Here is a 15,652-nt window from a genome sequence, read left to right on the forward strand (position 1 = left end):
ACATTCCAAAATTAAATTGTTTGATCAAACTAAGCTCCTTGTTCGAATATTAAGGACAATATTGTTAGAATATTAAGTTACCTATTTTTAAGTCATGGACATTTGAACTTAGGTAGTGCTGAAGAGGAAAGACAGTTTGCAAATACTCTGTGAATGTTGTAATTGCTTTTTTTTCCTTTTACTTTAACAAGACTGGATTACGACATCCCTTACCTCACTGAAGAAAAGTTCCTGTTATTTTGCACTCCTAGCACTTATTTTAGTACTTATATGTAAGGCAATAAATCAAGAAGCAGTTCTGAATCTATTCGTAGTAAACCAAAACATAAGGGAGCAATGTGCTTAATCACATTTTAAAACTCATAATTCAATTCTTCTTCTGAAACTTATAAAATATACTTATCAATAATTGTGACAGACTCATAACACAATTCGTATGATGCAGCTGTCTTCCTAAGAATTTTCTAATTTTCTGTGCTTTTGGCACACCCACATATGTATTCCTGTGTTTACTTTCACAATAACGTTTACTAAAACTATTATTTCTTCCACAGGGGGACGTAATGAAGTTGTCATTACTGAAAACAATAACAGCATAACTGAGCAAATCACTGATGTTGTGAAGCAACCAGCCTTTATAGCTGGAATTGGTGGTGCCTGCTGGGTAATTTTGATGGGTTTTAGCATCTGGTTGTATTGGCGAAGAAAGAAGAGAAAGGGACTCAGTAACTATGCTGGTAAGAGACTATTTCTAGCTAAGAAAATCTCCTGTCTTTAGGAATGTGATGAAATGAAGGAGAAGGAATGAAATTGAATAACAAGTGAATGAATGAACGAACAAATGGATGAATGTTTTGGTTTGTTTTAAACACTTGATCTATAAAATGCAATTATAAACATGCTTTAATGCATTTCTTCTCACCATATCACATTATGACCATAAGGCAAGCTTTTTTGCTTGTATCTCCAGTGAAGTGGAACAAGAAAACGCGCAGATAAATGTGTAACCATTTTTTCTCAACTAGTTCTTCAACACACACACACACACAAACACACGCACACACAGACTGCATGCTATGAAGCCATTATCTGAGAAGTGGATTCAGGCAAGATCATTACTAACATCCTTAGGAAGAAAGAAAATATTTGAAATATAGCTTTTAGTATTTTAAGTGCAGATTACAATAGGAAATGTCCCAGATGGCAAATAAAAACAAGGGGAAAATCTCATCAGAATTAATAAGGCTGATGAAGCATGAATTAAATGATTTACTAGTCTAGTCTGTTTCAAGGTGACCTATCAACATTTTAGAAGGAAGAAAAAGGAGAAGAAAAAGAAGAACCTAGAGTTCTAGCTACTTGCAAAATGTTTTCTTCTTAGAATCTGAAACAATTTCAAGGATATCAAAAATTGTGGCCTTCAAAACATCTCCAAGGCAGGAAGGGAGATAAGAGAGGGGGTGAAATTACAAGTCAGTGTTTAAAGAATGAACTCAGTATTGAAGCTATGTTCAATAAAAACTTTAATTGCAATTCATGTTAAGTGTTTCCTCTAACAACCACCACCACAAAAATACATCGTCTCAATATTTCAGACTTTCTAAAATTTACAAGGGAACAATTTTAGTTAAGTCATCCTACAAACACTTCAGAATTTTTTGACACATTTTATTCAATCTTCTATTTCTAGTTTTAACCTTAAGTTTAAATGTTTATAAGTGTCTTAATAACTGATTGTAACAGAAGCTTTATACTTTATTAAGTGTAAGCTGCTCTAGCTTGTAGGCTTCTAAGCCACTGATAATGTCTAAATAGTGCAAAATAGAAGGGATAGCACCCTCTTGGTTGTCTTGCTTGTTATTTGACAGCATTTAAATATGATCTTTTGATTATGATTGTGGCTCATGTCCATATCTTATGAAAATAAAGGTATTATTTACCATTAGGATAAAATTCAGGCCTAGACACAGCAGGACAGTGTATGCATTGAAAAGGGGATCCCATGTTTTGTGAGTTCCAGTCATTGTGCCGCTTTCATTGTCTCATTGGTTGCTGACAGCTTCTTCCTTGTGCTTTGTCACCTGAGTGCTGTATCACCACGTCAGGGAGGGATTCTTTCCAGCAAGGGATGCCTAAACAGTAACTAGTGTCAGAGTCTTGAACATTCATGACACTTTAATGTACCTTCTTGTTCTGCACTCCCCAGTCCTCTACCTTCATTCCTTGTAGGCATTTTCATCAACCCATCTGTTTAATCAATAGCCATGTTACCATTCATGTCTGTAACATACATATGAATCATGAAAATCACAGGAAAATACTGATTTAATTCTTGGGCTAGTTTGTGTTTATCCCTTTGTTTGACTTTAGTGAAAATAATACAAGATTGATTGCTCTAGTTTCAATGCAGAGTTCTAAGATACCCACATTTGAGGTGTTGCATTTTTATCCTCCACAGTCACTCACTCCTATAAATAGCATAGCTCTCATAACTAGTAGGTTTGTGCTTTTAGTAAAATTATGTCAGACAGATTTCTTTGTTCCCTTTCTTTTCCTTTTTTTTAATGGTAGTGCTTTGCAAAACCTATGCATTTAATTTGAAAATATCTGTTGGTCTTTGAGCTTGACAAGAATAATGCATTTCCTATTATCATTTCTCATCGTGATTGATATCCATCTGCTTGTAGAGGAACTGCTAACTCAGAAGGTGCTATGCCCTTCAAATATTTTGGAATAAGGCCAAGAGTGCAGCCTTTCAAAACCTTTATACTTAATTGATAGATGGCTGACTCTTAGAATGGATTCACCTTCAACTAGTAATTTGCCTTCTAGCAACTGCTATTCTCCTATAGGTGAGAAGCAATTGAAAATCCAAACCTTCGGTGCCTAGCATTGCATATCTGCCTTGATGATATTTTTAACACATTTCCCTCCATATATATCTTATCCTCCACCTGTTAAAATTTTCATGTTCTTGTCCTTCTACAACTTAAAAAATGGGAATTTAAAAATAAGAACGAGTAGTGATATATCATAGGTTTAAGTTTCTGATATTTCATTCATAAACTAATGATCCATTTAAGAACACAAAGATTTGATATAAGACTATTTTTTCTTTCATGAAGTGTGTTATAAAAAATTATAGAATATATACTCTATTTGTACCAGTTCTACTTATATTTTTGGTTTTCATTAAAAATTCTCTGGGAATCTTATAAATTTTATAAATATGAAGAAAATATGATTTTACTCACAAGGTGAAAAGACTAATATTTTCATTGCAATGGCAATTTGGTGTCCAAACTTCATCTTTAATTCATGAGAGCATTGGTAATTTTTCCCTAAATAAACAAAAAATCTATTTTTATGAAAAGTATTTAGATGTATTTTGTAACATAAGATTCTTCATTTATTTCAAACCCCAATTCTGATATTAGATTATACTTAGACATCTGAGGCAATTTACAAATATACATCCATTTCCTACTTCATTCCAAATCTCTTATTAACCAGCAGAAGCAGAACAGGAGAGATTTTAACTAGTGGAAAGATATGTAACTATCTTTCAGGTTAGAGATTCTAACTCTCAGCAGGATGCCTTCCACTCACCCTGTGTAGGCAAAAACCTACTGACTTCTATTAAAGCTAGTCTTTGGCTCTCTGTCATGTGGAAAATTATATTTGAATGTTTAGAAGGAAGAAAAAGAAATATGTGCAACTCAGTATTGATATTTTTCTTATATATCAGAGGATTTAACATATTTATCATAGGACACTAGTGGAATGACACCTTACATTATAAGAAGAACTATCTTCTTTCAAGATATCAAGAATCAAATGCAAACTTATATATTTAAGTGATCTGAGAGGAGAATTTGTCTTGAACACATTTTGCTTTTTTACACAGCAGAGTGGAGATTTCCCTAGGGCAGTGTTACACACTAACTTCTTATTCCATTTTTTCCCATTTATCCTTTATTTAAATTCTTCAGACACAATCACGTGCCACAGCTTTGCACATGATGCAAAGAAGGGCGGCTGAAAAAAAATAAAAAATAATAAATAATAAAAAAAGAAGGGCAGCTGGATCAAAAAAAAAGAACCTTATATTTCATACTCTATATGAAATCATTTTATACTTTCCTAGAGCATCGTATAACATTATTTCTCATACTCTCCATTGAGCATCAACAGTCTACTTGTCATTGCATGTGAGATTCTTGGCTGCTATAATAATTCACCACCTGAGTCGTAGCATAAGGAATTATAAAAAGATTTGGGCAGAAGATACAGAGAATATTTAAATATTATGTGATTTTTGAGTCTAGAGTAAATGTTTGATCACATATATAACAGTGTTTGTGAGTAGATAAATGAACAGTGTAAGTTTCAATAACAGCCATGTAGCTCCCACGAGGATTCTATGCAGCTGTATTTTAAATATAATATTTATGTTTGTGTATATACATCTTATAATACTCAGGAAGGCTACATGAATCTTTGCAAACTTCGGTTTTTCACTTTTCTATTCATGATTTTTAAGTCGTCGACTTTTTAATGAAAGTATATATATTTTCACTTGTAAAGGAGTGAGTGATAGTTTATGATATTAATTATCTCTAAGAACAATAGATTCTATGAAACTCAGTAAGTATAAACAATTTAAGGAGTGAGCAGATTATGAAGTGCTAAACACTTCTTGCATAGGCTTTAAAACCATTGGTGAAATATGAATTATTTGACAAAACTATCTAAAGACAGCTAAAAGATTTGATGGAATTTTTATACTCTGATTATCTGGGCCGAGTTAATGCTTATTAAAAGAGGATTAATCTACATTCATATTTGAGAAATAGCTTATCAGGAATGGGAATGAGACTTGGCTGGCAACATTAAAGTTTCTATTCGGAGTAGGAAAATGTGGCCTAGTAGAGATAGGCACTCTGAAAGCTTCCTTCCCTCAAAATGTCAATTTACCACATGGCTGTATTTCCCTTCCCCCTCATGTTCTAGCAGGCATGAGATTAGGATTAATCCTGTCAGATAATAGTAGAGGTACTTTCTGTATGATATAAACTTGCAAAATCTCTTTACCTTATATCCTTTATAAATATTGCAATACATTCAAAATATTTAATGCAATTCTAAAACACTTAAGATTGTGGTATTTGTAGAACTGTTTGGACACCTTAGCACTATCCAAATTAGTTTTAGATGAAAACCTCTATATGTTGTTCCCTGAAAGTTCTTAACTTTAGATTCTAGCAGGGACTCCTTCATGGTAAAGATTCACACTTCTTTCAAAGTTATCTCTGGTAAGCATGCAGTTTTTACACTGTGATTATCAAAATGGTCACTAGAGCAAAATTGTCCAACGACCTCTCCTTCCATCCCTCTTGCTTATAAATTCAAGGAAGTTCAACATCTCTTTGAAATGAAAGCTGCCTCAAACAGCTTTAAATTTACTGTGGAATTTGTTTATTTTTTTTCTCTGCACAAAATAAAAAACTGAAAGAAAGAGAAAGGAAGGGAGGAAGGGAAAATGCTAATCAAAACACCATATATGACTTCTATTATGTGCATTCTAATTGCTTGTCCTTATTTTTAGTCTACTTTTAATCTCGTGGTCTGATATGACTCAGTTACTTTTGGTCTACCTTTCAAAACGGAACAAATCTAAAAGTTCGGAGTATGAGGTAAAAGGGAAATTTGAATATTTATGTGCCTTATTTCCCTTGTTTTACAAAAACAACAAATCAACCTTCTTATGATAAGGATTGTTTTGTGCTTGGTTGGTTTTGGTTTTGGGTTTTCTTTTGTCATGGAAGCATTCAAAATGGAGAATTTTCATGTATATCAAATCCTGTCTATGGACCATTTTAAGTTGGTCATGTATTTATATGATGTACTGTTCATTTTTGCCTTTGATTTGTTGGTATGTAGAGGTGAAAAGATAAATGTCTTTATGGAATATTTGGCCAAAAGCAGTCCAGAAAGATTTGAAAAAAATATTTTATTTCTTTTTAAAGATTTTATTTATTTATTCATGAGAAACACACACACACAGAGAGAGAGAGAGAGAAGCAGAGACACAGGCAGAGGTAGAAGCAGGCTCCATGCAGGGAGCGCAACGTGGGACTTGATCCCAGGACTTCAGGATCCTGCCCTGGGCCAAAGGCAGGCACTAAACTGCTGAGCCACCCAGGGATCCCCCCACCAAAAAAAGATTTTAATGATGATTGGGGCACAAATCCTTGTCAACACTTATTATTTATTGTGTCTTGCATAGCAGCCATCCTAATGGGTGTGAGGTAGTAGCATCCATTGTAATTTTGATTTTTAGTTCCCTAATGGTTAGTGATGTGGAGCATCCTTTCAAGTGCTTAATGATCATTTGGATGCCATCTTTTTTATAAGATTTTGAGTGTTGCCTTGTAAGTTTAAATTTTACATTTTTAAAAAAAGATTCCTTTAATTATTTTAGAGAGAGACCACAAGTGGGAGGGGCAGAGAGAGAGAGAGAGAGTCTAAAGCAGATTCCACACTGAACGTGGAGCCTGATGCAAGGTTTGATTTACTGCTCTAGCAACAGTGGAAAGTTCAGGTGAGGGCAAAAGACCATCTAAATTAGAAGAAATACTACTTTCCACATATCTTCTAAATAGTACATTTGAGGTGTAGCCCATCAGTGCCTGCTTATTTGCATATTCACAATGATATTCACATCATTTGAACACACCTTTAGTAGCGTAAAACAATCACTTGAGAGTCCATTAAAAAGCCACATTACTACAAAGTCATATCAGATGAAAAGCTAATTAGCTGTACTGTTTTTATATTTTGTGTGCATTTTTCCTCCTAATCAGGACTTTATTTAATAGCTCCAGTGCTTAATTTTTTCATTAATTGTTTCAGATTAATTCTTCTTCTTCTGTTGTTGTTGTTAAAAGCAGTTATTAAGGGAACCCGATGTGGCATGGACCACTGCTGATTCTCAATTCCTGTCACTTAGGCAAGCTTGTCAGGAAGCAGAGTAGCGATCAGTATTTTTTCATCTTCTCTGAGGAGCTGTCCATAGCCAATCCTGGGAAGATACAAAGTATGTGTCAGGATTGTTTTATAATGAATTTGAGATGTTACCTGAAACATTGATAAGGCAGTTATACCTCAGGTGCCAGCCAGATGTTCCTCAAAGCACCACCTCATAAAGTCTTGATAGACCCTGGGAATCATGATCGTATCACCTAATTATGATGTCGTAAAAGATATGTCATTAAATGACATTAGAGAAGGGACCAGGAAACTTCATCTGGAAATTCACAAAATTTATAGAGCAATTGATTTCATACCAAAAATGTGAGGAATAGATGAATTATGGAGATATTATTCAAATTAAAGAAGTACTTACTGTATGTATAATTTAAGTAACAATATATCCTCTAGTTATTTAAAATATGAATCAAGTCATAAAGCTTTGTTTAGTTTTTTATGTTTCAAATTTTTATTTAAATTTCAATCAGGTAACCCACAGTGTAATATTAGTTTCAGGTATACAATATAATGATTCAACACTTCCATATGACACCTGGGGCTCATCTATACTCATTTTAGTCAGAATTGCAATCGTGCAGTCCATAAACTTCTAAACACCAAAATTTTTCCCATGATCTTCTAGTTAGTTCATTGAGTGGCAAAATTTGATCCATTCTACTATAGAATTTATCCCACTAATCATGAATATGTATATTTTATTGCAAACATATTAAATAATTTTGAATAGATCCTCTGACTTAGATCCTCTTTGTAGTATGCATTGTATTATCTTTCTGGGATCTGAAACATTTTGAATTCCAAATATATTTGGCTACAAAGATTTTGGATAGGAAATGATGGATACACACTGACATTTATGTTCTTTGGACAATCCTTGAAACCCACTTTTATGTTGATAGCTTGTGGAATGGAGTGTCCAGAGAGAGGTCTTCTCCAGGTGTAGATCTACAGAATACTTGTCAGTGTGACTAATAAGTTTCATAAAGGACTGAAGTTTTTGCAATTATTACATACAATTTGAATATATTCAGTATCAAGTACTTGAACATTCCATTTTTTTTTGTGAAGGTTGAATGATAAAACAAAGCACTCAATACATTATTCTCTATTAATTATAGTTTATGTCTATTCTAATTGTAGTTGTTCAACTCATAGTGTTTAACAGTGTCCCTAAAGGATCTGTGATGATGAAGAATATGTTGTCAGTCAGTACCTGTTTCTTTTTTCACTGGCAGGATGTTATTACCTGTTTGAACTATTCTGTTTTAAATTCTACTATGCTCATTTTATGTTGTGCCTTCTAATTAGGACACCCACATATTAAGATTAAAGTTATGATTTGACAATCCCCCATTAATGCTGTTGATCTTCCAATGTCACTTTACATGCTAATTGTAACAGTTTTGACATCCAAAAACAAATGCCCTTTTGACTTAACTACACATTTGGCTTTAAGTATTTTTAAATGTCCTATTAAAGTTGGAGCAAATGATGGCTTTGCTCTGGGCTATACCATGGCTTCTTATTCTCTGTACAATTATGTTAATTATATTTTGTTAAAATTCCCAGAGGCCTCAGCTCTAAACTAAGGACCAATATATAGTTGGTATTAATTGTAATTAATATTGACTACCTGTATGTGTGTGTGTCTTTCTTTTTTTTAACAGTTACATTTCAAAGAGGAGATGGAGGACTAATGAGCAATGGGAGGTATGCTAAGGAGATTCTTTTTTATTATTATTTTTAATCAGGACTGGGGAAACTATAGTAAGAAGCTATTATTGTAATAAATGATCACTTATAAGTCTGAGAATTCTAGGAGGAATTAAATGGCTTACCACAAGGTTTAATGATCTATCTGTTGTGCACTTTAGAGGAATCAAGTCCAGATGTTTCATATCTCCCAGATGCCCCAGAAGAAATTAGTAGTAAATATCACAAGGAATGTGTTCATTTGTTAGCAGGATGTTTATTGCATTAATTAGACATTAGCAAATGAAGTTGCTGTTGTTTAAGACTCCTTATTGGCTCTCACTAAATTGCTGTGAGTGAACAATTACACATAATCGATCACAAAGTAAATGATTCATGGATGATGAATAGGCTGTAGATTGATAGGACTGGATTCCACAACTTTGGATACTCAATTGAAATTGATAAAAGCTGATAACAAACCCATATATCCTCATCTATTTTCCCTTTGCCAATATGGAGATTGTAATTAGGCTCTGGTAATAACTTCCAATCTCCCATTTAATCAATATTTTAGCAAAAAGAGATTAGGTCTAATGAGAGCTAGTGCATGTAGCAAGTAAGCAGTTGGATCTTCTTATTGCAGTTTCCATAGAAACGCATGTTTCTCTTAGGGATTGCACAGAAACGGTCTATCAAAAATAAAGTGCAATGATTATAGATGTTGCTATTTCCTTTTAAATATGCTAATAATCTGGAGAGGAATCAGATTTTCATCTTTTATATCAAAAATGGAAATTCTTTATTAAATATGATGTGAGGGAAGTTTTTCTCACAGACTCTACTCACATGCTGAATCAGATCACAGTGAATCTGTAATTACCCTAAAAAATTTTAATATACCCCTAATATCTTGCAATTCAGAGAATTTAGAAATGTGCTACTGATGGAACAATATAAATACTGTTCATTAATTTTCCTCAAGTTTGTTGCCTCTAAATTAAGCATGAGGGCTCATAACAGGGGTTACAGCTTACAGGGGACAGATAAATATGGGAGCTGTAGGAATCAAGGAAGCAATAGCCCAAAGTCCTGGAAATGGTTGATACTGAGCAGTCACTCTGAGCAATTGTTTCTTGAGGTGCCAGTTTATCATCAAACTTTGTTTTGGGATCCTACTATGTTACCAATTCCACCAGTTTAAGGGCAGACAACTGAATTCATTTGGATGCTTCTGCTTCCACTGACAGGCTATATAGAGTTTTAATGAACCGCTGAAGTTCCTTAATTCTTGAGAACCTACACATTTTAATTTGAAGTGAATTAAAATCTTCTTAAATTCCTTAATCTATTTTAGTGCAGGAGACAGGTGTCCAAATTTCTCATGGAGCTCCATGGGTTGATTTCCTTCCAATTTCTGTTTTAGCCGTCCTGGTCTTCTAAATGCTGGTGATCCCAGTTACCCATGGCTTGCTGATTCATGGCCAGCCACGAGCTTACCAGTAAACAATAGCAATAGTGGCCCAAATGAGATTGGGAATTTTGGACGTGGAGGTAAGTTGTGCTATTCAAAACTTTGTTGTTCGTTTTCTTAGCTTTCCTGAATATTCATAATACATTTTGGTTTGGGGACTATTAGCACAAGATTAGTAGAATCAGAAACTATGCTGCTAAGTAGAGCTTATGATTTGGGACTAGTCATTTCTGTTTTCTATGTGTCATTCAACACATATTTATTAAGTATACCCTGCATACCTGGCACTACGGCAGATAGTAAAAATAAAATATCAGTATAAAGAGAGATGGTCATAGGATTTATCCTCATAGGATGTATGTTATAGAGAGTAGACACTTAAATAAAGATGAAAACATGTTGAGAGAGAACTTAAGTGTAGTTCTACCATTGATAACTTTGTACCCCAAATGAAAGACAAAAAGGTGCTAAGTGGCTGATATACTAAGGTCTCCAAAATCTGGAGCTAGGGTCCTATTTCTAGAAACAGAATTTGACCTACTATAAGTAATTAATGTATTTATTGTACTATATTGTATTTGACCTATTATAAATAATTACAATCTCCCCACTGCCACCTTTCATCCAATCAATAGGAGAAAGATGGGGCTAGAGAAGTCTGTTGTCCCAGTTTTTAGTTTGGGAGAAATATGAGTTTTCCATTGGCAGACAGTTGTGCAGACAGTAAATGGACTGGAGCTGCCTTGCCAGTACCCAACATGAAAAGGCTACCCACTAAGAATACGAAAGTTCTATGAATGGAGTGTTATTTAGGTTGACATCTGAAGAAGAGATAGAGATTAAGCAGAGTTGTGGGGAAAAGTGTGTGGAGAAGAAATGACCATATTTTAAGATCTAGAAAGAAGAGAGACATGACCTATTTCCTATTTGAGAAATGAATGAATTTTCTAATGAGTATGATGTACAACGGGAGCAGAGGTGGTAATATATATATATATATATATATATATATATATTAGAGAGAGAGAGAGAGAGAGAGGGAGGGACAGATAATAGAGGGCCTTCTAAGCTACACAAAGACTTTAAACTTTGTCCGAAGGGTGGTCAGAAGGCATCAATGGGTTTGTAATAGGAGAACACTGGGATCTAAGCCGAGTGTGAAGTCATCCAGGCTACTGCTAGGTGGAGAATGGAGTTCGAGTAGAAAATGGGATGATTGGGATCCCTGGGTGGCGCAGCGGTTTGGCGCCTTCCGTTGGCCCAGGGCGCAATCCTGGAGACCCGGGATCGAGTCCCAGGTCGGGCTCCCGGTGCATGGAGCCTGTTTCTCCTCCCTCTGCCTGTGTCTCTGCCTCTCTCTCTCTCTCTGTGACTATCATAAATAAAATAAAATAAAATTCTAAAAAAAAGAAAAGAAAAGAAAAGAAAATGGGATGATTAATTAGGAGAATAGTGCTGTAATGCAAGAAAGTGTGGATGAATCTGCTGGAGGCTTTCTACACCTCTGGATGGAATTAATGGAGGAGACCCAAGGCTAGGCTAAACTATGATAAGCACCTCAGGGGTGGATTTCACAGACATGAGTGTATAAATATACTGACTTAGAAGAGTAATCATGGATACTGACATTTTATCTTTATGAATGGAATACCAATGAATGTTTGAATGTAATTAAAATAGTATTTCAAATAATAAAGCTGCTAATTATTGCATAAGTCTGCATTCTGTCAATACCAACTTAAAGAAGGGGAGCTCTCTTCCATTCTCCAAATAAAATACAGAAAATAACCATCCCCTTGTCATAGTTATGTAGTGAGGATTAAATGGATAATTTAGCACAGGTTTAGCACAAAGCTTGACATACAAGAGTGGCCAATAGGCATCAGTATAGTAAGTAAGAAAATAAAAAATACCTGTATGATTCCTCAACTTTTTGCTTGCCCTCTGTAATCACCCCATTTAGGATTCTTATTACCCCAGAACCTCTGAAGATGGCTGCCTCCCCTTGTGACCAAACTCTGAGCCCTTAGCTTACTGGCTATCACTTTTCCATGGTAGGTTCTATCCCTGAGCATCTCCTCACCAGGAGAGCAGAACACTCCTCCCTCCCTCACACAGAATGATTTTGTCAAAAGAAATTCTGTTTGAAGGATTTGATCCATCAAGGATTAGATATCTATTTTACTTGCTATATTTGTATTTGATTAATGCACCATTCTCTTCACATCAAGAAATGAATGCCTAAAGATAAAGAAAATGTTTGGTTTTGGTTTTGGCTTTTCAGCTTTTAGCAGGCTACACTAACATCTGAAAAGTCTGTCTAATTTAGCCAAAGGGTACATTTGTAAATTTTCAAGGTTTTTCTTCCATATCCACTTCATTTTCATGATATGAAATATTTTGCAGGCAAAATCAAGGCCAAAACAAAGTTTTTGCAAGGTTTACTGTATTTCTTTGCAGTGTAATAGGCATTGTTAGCTTTTACTATGCACCAGAAATAGGTAGGGTTTTTTTTGTACATTTTATTGGCATAATAAATGTGTGACATAAGTAATAGATAATCATGTTTACTTTTTAAAGGCCAGGAAACTAAGGTTTATCAAGATTAATAACTTGAGATCTAAGTATAGAAGGCAGGCCTAACACATTTTAAAGCCTCAGTTATTTTATCTACACTGTTCTGCAATCCTCAAGGCTGGATTCACGTGTACGATTATGTAACTATGTTCCCTTAAGAGAATTATTGTGGATACTGACATTTCCCTTTCAAGAATGGAATACTAATACATGTTTAAATGTAATGAAAATAGTATTTTGAGTAATAAAGTTACTAATTATTGCAGAAGTCTGCATTTCATCAATACAAAATATGAAAGATTTATTTAATCATTCAGCGAGCACTTATCCTCTGCAAAACACCAGGTGAGGAATTGTGGAATGGATCCAGGCATAAATTCCATATGTTCCTGTTCTTAAGTATCTTATGATACAGTACAGGAGACAGTCATTCATTCAAGTATGTCGGTCCAAAAGAAATAAATGCATGGATCATTCAGGTGCTGAAAACTGCAAAATGAATCATGAGTAATTCCACCTGGAGGGAAGGGTTTCTGTAATCCAGAGGCTTCAAAATCAAATGTTAACAAGTGCCAGTCAGCCCAAAGCACTAAGGAAAAGTAGGTGTGGACCATAAAAGTGGAAACTGGAAGGTCCTGCCTAAAGATGGCAACACCTATTGAGGTCCAGGCTGACAGAGAAAGGCCGGCCCAGAGTTCCAAACTATCTGATATTATAGGATGATCTCCCACATCCAAATATTCATGCATAATCTTCCAATATTTCAATGGTTGGATATAATTCAATTTATTTTTTGAAAATGTAGGAGCAATCAAATAATAGCTGAAGGAAATATGCAGCCCCCAAATCAATATAGATGCACTCAGACTTGAAGGCTGGCTAATTGCAAACCAGCAGAGAGAACGCGATTCTATTTCTAGAATTGTAGCTTTACTTGTTGCAGGATTACATCTAGAGGAGTAGGTCCTCAGACAACTTTTTTTCCATTTTTAAACACTTGAATGTGCAATCACTTCAGAATCTTGCAGTTAAGTAGTTCCCCATCCAAATCAAAAGTTTTAGAGGACTTCAAGTTCAAGCTGTTGGGAAGTTGGGGCTCATGCTGGAGAAACATGTCTATCCAGTTAATATTATCAATGAAAGATGGTGGAGGTGACAGAAACAAAACTGAAATTTCCCCCGAGTGGAGGATCGGTTTTCATAATTTTGATCTATTACTAAGTACTAAAAGTTTTTGAGAATGAAAGTGATAATTGACATTTGAGAATAAAGTATGCTTTTCCATTATCCAATTTTCTAATTAGTTTATAGGTAAAAGCATAAAGGGCAAAAAATGTAATTCTGGGATTCTGAAATCAAAAAACAATCTTACTATACAACGTTGTGAAATATATTTGACTATTAACAATTTCACTGATATGCCTTTAAAATATTTACTTCAATAAAGTATGTATCCACATATAAAGTAAATTGGAATTCCAGACTTCAGGAGGATCTAAATTATACAGGATGCAAAATGGATTATAAGTGTCTTGTCGCTGTTGCTAAAAAAGACATTTTTATCTCTTGTAAAATGCAAAAGCAAAATTAATATTTTTAATTAATTTGTTTTTGGTTTTGTTTTGTGGGTATCATCAAACCTAAAAGATTGGGGATATTTTGACTAAGTTTCTGCTTCCACGTTTTTCTTGTCCTGATAAATTGTTTTGGTAGCACAATAATTTATTACTTAATATTTTCAGTAATATAACTAGTTGGAAATTTCCTATAATGAAGAAATCACTGATGATCTCAAGTCCTATAAAGTGTGGCTCTCAGAACATAATTATGGAACATATACTATAATTAGATTCACTTTTAACTCTACGTGATTAAAAATATGTCATTTAGTGTTGCTGTTTTTTAAAGATTTTACTGATTTATTTCAAAGAGAGAATGAGTGTGAGTGGGGTTGGGAAGCAGGGAGAGAGGGAAAGAGAATCTCAAGCAGACTCCCTGCTTGAGACCCTGACATGGGGCTCAACACGGGGCTTGAGCTCACTACCCTGAGAGCATGACCTGAGCTGAAATCAAGAGTCAGATGCTTAACCAACTGGCCCCCCAGCATTGTTGGTTTTTGTTTTTTGTTTAAATCCTAGTATCTTTTCTAAAAAAGGAAAAATAAGAGCTTGGGAGAGAGGTGGCAGTTCTGAATTAAAAAGCATCATGTAAAGTTAATTCAGCACACCAAAAGATAAATGGGCTGATTGATATTCAGTGTTGTTACTAAAGTTTAATTTTACTCTTGCTGTATTATAACTTGAAACTATAATTCTCCACTTCTAAGAGTTAGTAGCATAAATTAAACTCACTGATCACTCAGATTGCTTTTTCTATAGTTAAATCCTGCTGTATTGTGCAAATGACTTATTCATGAAAGTTTCCTTTTGTTATCTAAGAAAAAAAAAATCCCTACCATCCGTTCCACTCCATACTGGAACTGTGAAATCAAATCAGAAATACAGTGAGCTGGAACTTCAGAAAAATGTATCTCCTAGCCTGCTTATATAGTATAATTTCGGGAAAATGTTGCATCTGTTCAGCAGTTAGATTCCATATCTTTTGGGGTAAAGTGGAAAAAGATGTTTTCAATCCATAATTTGTAGATTCACTCTTACCGTTTCTTGGGTAAGAGGCAACAGTTCCGTTGGTTCTAAAAGCTGTGTGAACGACTGAAAGCATTTTTCAGTAGTGAAATATCCCAAACATCTCATTCCTGGATGGAGAAGATGGGGGAAGGGATGTGCTAAGCAGTGAGACGTGAAGGACGAGCGGTAGGCCTGCCTGTCACCGAAGCTGAGAGCTTGGCGATGGTTG

General features: G+C 34.7%; 1 protein-coding gene across 16 annotated transcripts in view; it reads left to right on the forward strand.

Annotated features, from left to right (window-relative positions):
* ROBO2 (roundabout guidance receptor 2) overlaps positions 1 to 15,652 on the forward strand; it is a 1,676,347-nt gene that overhangs the window by 1,612,257 nt on the left and 48,438 nt on the right. For all 16 annotated transcript variants that reach the window (XM_041734856.1, XM_041734853.1, XM_041734854.1 and 13 more), the window contains 3 exons: positions 555 to 737; positions 8,721 to 8,763; positions 10,172 to 10,299. In XM_041734856.1, coding sequence (XP_041590790.1) covers positions 555 to 737; positions 8,721 to 8,763; positions 10,172 to 10,299 — 354 coding nt within the window. The remainder of the gene's footprint in view (positions 1 to 554; positions 738 to 8,720; positions 8,764 to 10,171; positions 10,300 to 15,652) is intronic.

This window comes from Vulpes lagopus, chromosome 20 (assembly GCF_018345385.1).
Source record: "Vulpes lagopus strain Blue_001 chromosome 20, ASM1834538v1, whole genome shotgun sequence".
Lineage (NCBI taxonomy): Eukaryota > Metazoa > Chordata > Mammalia > Carnivora > Canidae > Vulpes > Vulpes lagopus.